The sequence below is a fragment of the Musca autumnalis genome, unplaced genomic scaffold (genome assembly GCF_047663935.1).
Source record: "Musca autumnalis isolate F117 unplaced genomic scaffold, ASM4766393v1 scaffold_3, whole genome shotgun sequence".
Classification (NCBI taxonomy): Eukaryota; Metazoa; Arthropoda; class Insecta; order Diptera; family Muscidae; genus Musca; species Musca autumnalis.
Genome location: NW_027411866.1, coordinates 64,221,240 through 64,231,548, shown reverse-complemented (window position 1 = coordinate 64,231,548; position 10,309 = coordinate 64,221,240). Strand labels below are relative to the sequence as shown.

Genomic DNA, 10,309 nt, shown 5'->3' with positions numbered 1-10,309 from the left:
TTGACACACAATCCATGAAAGCTAGATGCAGAAGCATCCAAGTGTTAAGAAATACAAGGTTAAGCTTTGTCAAATCCATCACATGTCCATGTGAGTACAAATAACTTATGACCCAAAATATCTGTAGTCTCGTTTCTTACGTCGTTTGTAAAGCAAACTTTGACACACTATCAATGCAATTTATATGATGATGTCGCATTTAATTTGAAAGTTAGATGCAGGAGCATCCAAAACTGAAGAAATACAAAGGTCAGCTTTGTCAAGTCCATTACATGTCCATATGAGAGCAAATGACTCATGACCCATAATATCTACAGTCTCGTTTCTTACGGCGTTTGTTAAATATACTTTGACACAAAATCCATGCAATTCACATAATGATATGGAATTCTGTTTGAAAGTTATTGGCAGAAGCAACCAAGTCTCAAGAAATACAAGGGTAAGCTTTGTCAAATCCACTACATGTCCATATGAAAGCAAATAACTCATGAGCAATAGTATCTATAGTCTCGTTTCTTACGACATTTGTAAAGCAAACTTTGACACGCACTCTACGCAATTAAGATGGTGATATCGAGTTAGATGCAGAAGCATCCAAGTCTCAAGAAATACAAGAAAGCTTTGTCAAATCTATTACATGTCCATATGAGAGCAAATAACTCTCGTTTCTTACGTCGTTTGTAAAACAAACTTTGACACACAATCCATGCAATTTATATGATGATACCGCATTCAGTTTCAATGTTAGATGCAGAAGCATACACGTCTCAAGAATTACAACGGTAAGCTTTGTCAAAACCATTACATATCCACATGAGAGCAAATAACTCATGACCCATAATATCTACAGTCTCGTTTCTTACGTCGTTCGTAAAGCAAACTTTGACACACAATCCATGCAATTTATATGATGATATCGAATTCAGTTTGAAGGTAAGATGCAGAAGCATCCACGTCTCAAGAAATAGAAGGGTAAGCTTTATAAAATCCATTACATGTCCATATGAGAGCAAATAACTCATGACCAATAATACCAAAACAAACAAAAAAAAATCTGCAATCTCGGTTCTTGCATCGTTTGTTAAAAACAACTTTGACACACAATCCATGCAATTCATAAGATTATATCGAATTCAGTTTGAAGGTTAGATGCAGAAGCATCCACGTCTCAAGAAATACAAGGGTAAGCTTTATCAAATTCCTTAGATGTCCATATGAGAGCAAAAAACTCATGACCCATTATATCTACAGTCTCGTTTCTTACGTCGTTTGTTAAGAAAACTTTGACACACAATCCATGCAATTAGATGTTGATATCGAAATCAGTTTGAAAGTTAGATGCAGAAGCATCCAAGTCCCATGAAATACAAGGGTAAGCTTTGTCAAATCCATTGCATGTCCATACGAGAGCAAATAACTTATGACCCATAATATCTACATTCTCGGTTTGTTAAGAGAACTTTGAGAACTTTGACACACAATCAAGAAATACAAGTTTACGCTTTGGCAAATCCATTACATTTCCATATGTGAGCAAATAACTCATGACCCATAATATCTACAGTCTCATTTATTACATCGTTTGTACAGCAAACTTTGATACACTATCCGTGCAATATCCCCTGTCAGGGGTAACAATCTTGACGCGATACAGGGGCTTAGGTCGCAATTTCTCGGTACTCGATATGGCATCTTAAACGGACTAATAAAGCTCTGTTTTTACTTGACTTTTTGAGTGCGAGAAAGTGCGGCTGACCAAAGGTTATCCAGGTAGCGATCTCCTACCCATCAGAGATCCCCCAACACCGGGGTGTTATGCGTAATACTCGTGCCTATCGGTGTTTTAAGGTTTGCAGTGGGGTACCTAAAACTGTATTCGAACGGAGCCTCGTTGACACCTGGGCGAATCAACGAGTAACGAACTTGTTCTTCTGCCAATGCCCTTACCGTGGTAAGGAGGCAATGCCACGGTTGACCTCCCATCCTTCCCTTAAACTAATAACGTATGGATAATAGAACTTTTAAAAAAAACCCCAAAAAACAAAAATCTTCAAAAAAACAAAAACCCCCGACTGATGTTGGTGTGGATGCCTTGGCACCCTCAGTCTTCACTTCCACAAGCGCAAGTACCTCTCTCTCGTTGACGATTAGGAATATGGACACGGACAATTCTCACTTAATTTCCCCCTCCACTTCGTGTGGTACCCCAACCAGGGGTAAGGTCGACAGCCCTACGCTGGACGTCATAAACGACAGTCTAAATAGACAGAGCAGGGTCCTCCTATCCAAGATAGATGAGAGCTTTCACACATCAACAAATTTGGATGACGAACAGGTCGACGAGGTGAATGACTCAACCTTAACCAACGAGGAAGAAATAATGGAAACCACCATTATTCCCTCCACAGGTCAAGCTGAGTCGTCACCTTTGTCCGACAAAATCGTTCCTCCAATTTGTTCAGGAGAAAAACCCTCACAGCTTCTTAGACAAACTGCCGTTGATGAAGTTGTCGGAGAGTGCGACGTAGCCATGGAGGTCATGGATGAGTCGCAAAAACCCTCAACCTCAAAACGAGCTAGCAAAGAGGCTATGGATAGGAAAGACTATCGGTTTGCAATATCGTATTGTGGGCGATTTGTCGATAAGGACCCCAAGACCATCACCGAAAGGGAATTTAAATTGATTAAGAAAAACCTAAAGTTTGTGAGGAGATTTGAGAGAAAATATCCTCACTTAACGAATAAGGATTTCCTAATCAATAAAATTCCCACGTCGAGTGAGGGAGGGTATTCTGCCGTAACCCGTACGGACGTAACGACAGACCACCCTCCTACTACTATACCCGCCGGAGACCTGGCAAAATCACAGTCTATACAGACTGTGAAGAAGCCAATAAGGTCAAAAACCAGGCGCAAAAAAACCGCTGCCTCCCCAAACCCCTCTGCTGCCCCTTCTTCTAAGCCCGTAAACAAGGTGGTGGAGGTGGGTCGGCTGATGGGCAGGGGGAAGCTCGAAAAACGGGATGAGAAGTCAGTGCCAGTGAAGACTCCTTCAATAACCAGTGGTTCCTCGAGGACAAACTCCACCGAACCCGTAGTGGTGAAGAGGATGAGGTCCTCTGAGGAGCAACCACCGGCTGCGAAGAAGTCATCGCTGACACGACCAATCATCTCGCAGACCTCTGCTGCACCGGTAATCAAGGTCAGTGCAGGTGCCAGTAACTGTGGGGCTTCACACTCCGCAGCGACCGCCACCACGCAAAAACCTTGCGAGCCGAAGGTGATCAAGGAGAGTGTGAAGGACAACACAGGGAAGAGCAATACTTCCAAAATCGTTGTCCCTTCACAAAAACCTTGTGAACCAGCCAGCAGGTCTCAAGAGAAACCCTGCACATCCAAGCAGGGTGACAGTGCGTTGCGACGGACAGTTCCGGATGACCAGAGAGTGGCCATCATTGACAAGGCTGACCCCAATGGAAGGATCAGCACAAGTCATTGGTTGCAAATCGAGGGTCATCTTAGAGACGTCCTCATCTCAGACGAGGTGGATCGCAGTAAGGTGAGACTCGGTCAGTCTGCCCCCTTTTAGGGGGGTCATGGTTGTTAACTGCGAGAATTAGGAATCTGCAGATTTCCTTAAATCTACGGTTAACAACCTTGACCCTCTTTGGGAGGGGAGTGATTTGGCTGCTGTCAGCATTGCTGAGATTCCGTGTGGGATGGTGACTTCAGTATGGGTCCCCCCTCCATCTATGGAGCTGGACAAAATACTGAAGTTAGTCGAGAGGCAGAACGTCGGTCTTCGGATGGAAAACTGGAGAATTCTCAGCTCCTATCCGAAGAACGGCGGTCTTGTCATTCGTTTTGCAACGGATGTTAGCGGGGAAGCCTACTTACGCAGTCGAGAGGGGTTGCTGAACTTTGGATTGGGAAGGTTATGCTTCAAGATCCCAACAAAGCAACAGTAGGAGGTAGGCGACAGCAGCTCAGTGCGGAGCAGATTAATCTGCATACTTGTAAGGCTGCTGCTACCGAACTCCTACTTACTCTCTCGACTTCCAAGATTGATATTGCTCTAGTCCAGGAGCCTTATTTATACAATAATAAGGTTGCTGGACTAAGTAATAACAACTATACTGTCCTCGCTGCCTCGAACGGAGACAAGGTGAGAACATGTGTAGTCGCAAAAAAGAACCTGAAACTAATGCTTCTCTCAAATTTCAGCAGAGGAGACATCACCACCATAAGGATGGACAGAGGGCATGGAAAACCCTTTATAATGGCCTCTGTCTACATGCCCTATGAAGACCCCGACCCACCCGGCGGTATCGTAAATAATCTAATGGACGAAATGGGGAGCACAGGCCACATCATTCTGGGATGCGATGCAAATGCTCATCACTTCCATTGGGGAAGCAGCGATACCAACACTAGAGGTGAGTCAATTTTCAAATTCATTTTGCAAAACAATTTAAGAATTTGTAATAGGGGTACCACACCCACTTTCCAAAATAGAGTTAGAGGCGAAGTAATTGATATCACCCTAACCAATTTAGAGGACTCCGAAGCTATGGACTGGAAGGTATCTGAAAAGTGCTCTTTTTCAGATCACAAGATGATACTCTTCAAAGTCCCCATAAGTTCGGAGAAACAAAAACCATACAGGAATCCCAGGAGGACAGACTGGAACAACTACAGCTTACAAACGACTTCGGTGTTAAGCAATCCTCAAAGGTTGTCTACATCAAAGGAAGTCGAGGTTGCTGTAAACGATCTAAGTAAGTCCCTCCTGAGGTGTTACGAGGATTCCTGCCCAATAACATACCCTGGGAAGAAATCTCAGCCGGTATGGTGGAATAAAGACCTGGCCAGTCTTCGCAAGGCTGCCAGGAAATCATACAACAAAGCCAACAAATCTTCTCTCAGTACAGATTGGGATACCTACAGGGTTAATTTCAATAAGTACAAGAGTTAAATTAAAAAGGCTAAACAGAGATCTTGGGCTTGCTTCGCCGAGTCTGTAGAAGGAGTAAACGAAGCTGCCAGGTTTCATAAGATGCTGCTGTCTGAAGTGCATTTTCCAGGCTGTACAGACCTAGAGAATGACTCACAACGACCGAGTCACAATCAGGGCTGTACGGCACAGGACGAGCAACTGATTGACAGCTTAACTAGCATCCCAAGAATAAAATGGGCGATAGACAGCTTCCAACCCTATAAGTCTCCTGGACCGGATGGCATCATCCCGGCCATGCTGCAGAATGCAGCTGACTCGGTACTGGCAACCATAAAGAAATTTACAGGGCCTGCCTGCGTCTGTCGTACATACCTAACTCATGGAAGGAGGTAACGGTAACTTACATTCCCAAAGCTGGGAAGCCTAGTCACACACTACCTAAAGACTACAGACCTATTAGTCTTTCTTCCTTCCTCCTCAAAACTCTAGAGAGACTACTCGACCACGACATACGGTCTCATCTAGATTCCCATACTATAAGCAACTCGCAGCACGCCTACATTAAAGGCAAGTCGGTGGACACCGCCTTACATGAGGTGGTTGGATATATTGAGAGGAATATGGAGGGTTCGTGCTTCACACATGCAGCCTTCCTCGATATAGAGGGAGCCTTCAACAATGTGAAGCTGGAATCAATTCATAATTCGCTCACTAACGCAGGAGTTTCCTCTATCCTTGTTAGGTGGGTTGATGAAATGCTGAAGAGCAGAATCATCAACTCCCATCTAGGAGAGAGTTCTGTAATGAAGAAGGTTTGCAGGGGTACGCTTCAAGGAGGAGTTTTATCTGGCTCCTTGTAATAAACGAAATTCTTGTGAATTTCAACCAACTAAGGACAAAGGTGGTAGCCTATGCTGACGATGTTGTTATCCTCATAAGCGGCAAATTCTTGTCGCCTATATCAGACCTTATGCGACGTGCTTTAGTGCAGCTGTCTCGCTGGGCTCGCACCAATGGACTTGGTGTGAATCCAACGAAGACCGAGCTCGTACTCTACACGAAGAAGCGCAAAATTCCCGTGTTCCCGTTACCAGAGCTGGATGGTGTTGCCCTAAAACTCTCATCGGAAGCCAAATACCTCGGTGTTATCCTGGACCAACGCTTAAATTGGAAAAGGAATGCTGAGGAGAGCGTTAAGAGAGGTTTTATGGCACTCTATTCCTGTAAGAACTCCATTGGTAACAGCTGGGGTCTCAAACCAAAGATCATACATTGGTTGTATGATACCGTGGTTCTCCCAGTTCTTACCTATGGAGGGCTTGTCTGGTGGCATGCACTCGGGAACAGTGCACTTCTGTCCAAATTATCTAGTGTTCAAAGAGCCGCATCTCTGCTAATCTCTGGTGCTATTAGAAGCACACCTCAAGCCGCTCTGAATGTGATACTGGATCTCCAACCTCTGGACATCACTATCAACTTTCAGGCGGCGAGAACGGCTTTCAGGCTCAGAGAGGCAGGTATGTGGCAGTGTTCACGATTTGGACATGCAAAGGTCCTCTTCCCCTTCACCGATTTACTTGAGTCCAGTGGACCCGATCACATCAGTGATTATATACCCACTGCACTCAATTTCAACTTAATTTGGTAATAATCCCAAGCAGAGATGCCTGGTCTAGTGGTAGCCCTCCTCTTGGCGGTCTGGCCATCTACACAGACGGTTCAAAGATGGAGAATGGCACAGGTGCCGGGGTCTTCTGCGAAAACCCACAAATTAAGCAATCCTTCAAACTCAACGATAACTGCAGCGTTTTTCAGGCAGAGATCTTTGCAATTAGGAAAGCAGCGGAGATGATCAAAGAACTTGGGAATGTCCTGAAAGGACCGGTGACTATTTTTGTCGATAGTCAAGCGGCCCTTAAGGCTCTGAAGTCATGGACCATAAACTCAAGAGCTATCCTCGATTGCAAAAACGCTCTGCTTGAAGTACGTGACTTCGTTGATCTTTGCTGGGTTCCAGGACACAGTGATATAAAGGGAAACGAAGAGGCGGATGAACTAGCACGGGGTGGCTCTCAGTCGACTGACTTACCAGTCGAGTTATCTATCAGACCACCAAAGTGCTATTACATCCGGAAACTTCGAGGTTACTTCCTCGAGAAAGCGGGGCAAAGATGGCAAATGGAAACTGGCTGTAAGGTATCCAAGGCAATCTGGCCCAGCTATTCTCAGCGTAGAACCAACTCTCTTTTCTCACTAAATAAGTTAGGGATAAAGATCACTGTAGGTCTCATTATCGGTCACAACATGGTCAGGTCCCTAACTTCTAGATGGGACAACAGTAGTGTAGACTACTGTAGGCTATGTCAAGATCCAGAAAAAACAGAGACGGTCGAACATCTACTATGTAGGTGCCCCTCGTTACTCACGAGGAGACATCGCTTCTTCGGTAGATATGAGATAAATACTCTGACTTTCTTCTCCGACATAGACCCCATCTACTTGTACCAATTTGCCAAAAACCTCACATGGCTGGCAAACAAAACTAATTAATCTTTGTTTTTCTTTCTCCTTCACACAGGGGGACTTAAAATCGGCTCAACACTGAACAACAACCTCAGCGGCAACACACCCACATCACACCCACTACATCATCATATTTGTCACAATCACAGCAGCCGCGCATCCATATACATTACTCATCGCACCCATCACATCAAACCACTTTACATCAACAAACTGGAACAGACCAATCACTTCATATTACTTCAGAATAAAGCAGTCACCACTTTCAACACCCATCTTATAAATCAGCATCCACCATCATTACATCCAACCCATCAAAACAACTCTACAATCATAAACTTACATCCGCCATCACAACCTCAGCAACAACCTATAAACTCACATCCATCATCACAGCATCACCTACATACTCAACTTTACAACAAATCCGCAACAATCCAGCATCTATCATCACCACACATAACCCAACCACAACAAACAGTTTCTTTAAGGATGATCACAATGGACCTCAAGGTCTCCGAGTGAAGTAGCTGCCAACAACGGTAGCTGCGCGTCCTAAACCAAACCATCCGTGCAATATAGATGATGATATCGAATTCAGTTTGAAAATTAGACTTATAAGCATCCAAGTCTCAAGAAATAAAAAGGTATGCTTTGTCAAATACATTACATGTTCATATGAGAGCAAATGACTCATGACCCATAATATCTACAGTCTGGTTTCCTACGTCGTTTGTTAAAAAACTTTGACACACAATCCAGGAAAGCTAGATGCAGAAGCATCCTAGTGTTTAGAAATACAAGGTTAAGCTTTGTCAAATCCATCACATGTCCATATGAGTGCAAATAACTTATGACCCATAATATCCTTAGTCTCGTTTCTTACGTCGTTTTTAAAGCAAACTTTGACACACTATCAATGTAATTTATATGATGATGTCGAATTCAATTTGAAAGTTAGATGCAGGAGCATCCAAAACTCAAGAAATACAAAGGTCAGCTTTGTTAAGTCCATTACATGTCCATATGAGACCAAATGACTCATGGCCCATAATATCTACAGTCTCGTTTCTTACGGCGATTGTTAAATAACTTTGACACAAAATCCACGCAATTTATATGATGATATCGAACTCAGCTTGAAAGTTAGATGCAGAAGCATCCAAGTCTCAAGAAATGCAAGAGTAAGCTTTGTCAAATCCATTACATGTCCATATGAGAGCAAATAACTCATGACCCATAACATTTACAGTCTCATTTATTACGTCGCTTGTAAAACAAACTATGGCACACAATCCATGCAATGTAGATGATGATATCGAATTCCGTTTGAAAGTTACACGCAGAAGAATATCGAATTTACTTTGAAAGTTAGATGCAGAAGCATCCAAATCTCAAGAAATACAAGAAAGCTTTGTTAAATCTATTACATGTCCATATGAGAGCAAATAACTCATGACCCATAATATCTACAGTATCGTTTCTTACGTCGTTTGTAAAGCAAACTCTGACACACAATCCATGCAATGTAGATGATGATATCGAATTCCGTTTGAATGTTAGACGCAGAAGAATCCACGTCTCAAGAATTACAACGGTAAGCTTTGTCAAAACCATTACATGTCCATATGAGAGCAAATAACTCATGACCCATAATATCTACAGTCTCGTTTCTTACGTCGTTTGTATAGAAAACTTTGACACACAATCCATGCAATTCATATGATGATATCGAATTCAGTTTGAAAGTTAGATGCAGAAGCATCCAAGTCTCAACAAATTCAAGAGTAAGCTTTGTCAAATCCATTACATGTCCATATGAGAGCAAATAACTCATGACCCATAATATTTACAGTCTCATTTATTACGTCGTTTGTAAAGCAAACTATAGCACACTATCCATGCAATTTATATGATGATGTCGAATTCAATTTGAAAGTTAGATGCAGAAGCATCCAAGTCTCAAGAAATGCAAGAGTAAGCTTTGTCAAATCCATTACATGTCCATATGAGACCAAATAACTCATGACCCATAATATTTACAGTCTCATTTATTACGTCGTTTGTAAAGCAAACTATGGCACACAATATCGAATTCCGTTTGAAAGTTAGACGCAGAAGCATCAACGTCTCAAGAATTACAACGGTAAGCTTTGTCAAATCCACTACATGTCCATATGAAAGTAAATAACTCATGACCAATAGTATCTATAGTCTCGTTTCGTACGTCATTTGTAAAGCAAACTTTGACACGCACTCTACGCAATTAAGATGATGATATCGAATTTACTTTGAAAGTTAGATGCAGAAGCATCCAAGTCTCAAGAAATACAAGAAAGCTTTGTCAAATCTATAACATGTCCATATGAGAGCAAATGACTCATGACCCATAATATCTACAGTCCCATTTCTTACGTCGTTTGTTAAGAAAACTTTGACACGCTATCCATGCAATTTAGATGATGCTATCGAATTCAGTTTGAAAGTTAGACCTATAAGCATCCAAGTCTCAAGAAATACAAGGGTAAGCTTTGTCAAATCCATTACATGTTCATATGAGAGCAAATGACTCATGACCGATAATATCTACAGTCTGGTTTCTTACGTCGTTTGTTAAAAAACTTTGACACACAATCCATGAAAGCTAGATGCAGAAGCATCCAAGTGTTAAGAAATACAAGGTTAAGCTTTGTCAAATCCATCACATGTCCATATGAGTGCAAATAACTTATGACCCAAAATATCTGTAGTCTCGTTTCTTACGTCGTTTGTAAAGCAAACTTTGACACACTATCAATGCAATTTATATGATGATGTCGCATTCAATTT

At 42.4% G+C, this 10,309-nt stretch overlaps 1 protein-coding gene across 2 annotated transcripts; it reads left to right on the top strand.

Annotated features, from left to right (window-relative positions):
- The first annotated feature begins 1,622 nt into the window (after window positions 1-1,622).
- LOC141397989 (uncharacterized) lies at window positions 1,623-8,048 on the top strand. 2 transcript variants are annotated; one of them, XR_012411582.1, is made up of 3 exons: window positions 1,623-4,165; window positions 4,228-4,436; window positions 7,536-8,048. XR_012411582.1 is itself a non-coding variant. In XM_073975066.1 (2 exons), exons 1-2 carry the CDS (start codon window positions 4,250-4,252, stop codon window positions 8,003-8,005), a joined length of 657 nt encoding a protein of 218 aa, XP_073831167.1. In that variant the 5' UTR covers window positions 4,234-4,249; the 3' UTR covers window positions 8,006-8,048. The 2 variants fall into 2 exon arrangements, 1 of the variants encoding a protein (XP_073831167.1); XM_073975066.1 differs by lacking the exon at window positions 1,623-4,165 and having other exon boundaries at window positions 4,234-4,436.
- The last annotated feature ends 2,261 nt before the right edge of the window (window positions 8,049-10,309 follow it).

Excerpts from the sequence above, each read along its gene's own strand:
- LOC141397989 (XM_073975066.1), top strand. The coding sequence starts at position 4,250 with ATGGACAGAGGGCATGGAAAACCCTTTATAATGGCCTCTGTCTACATG. Across the intron at positions 4,437-7,535 it reads CAGCGATACCAACACTAGAG|GGGGACTTAAAATCGGCTCA; the intron begins GTGAGTCAATTT and ends TCCTTCACACAG.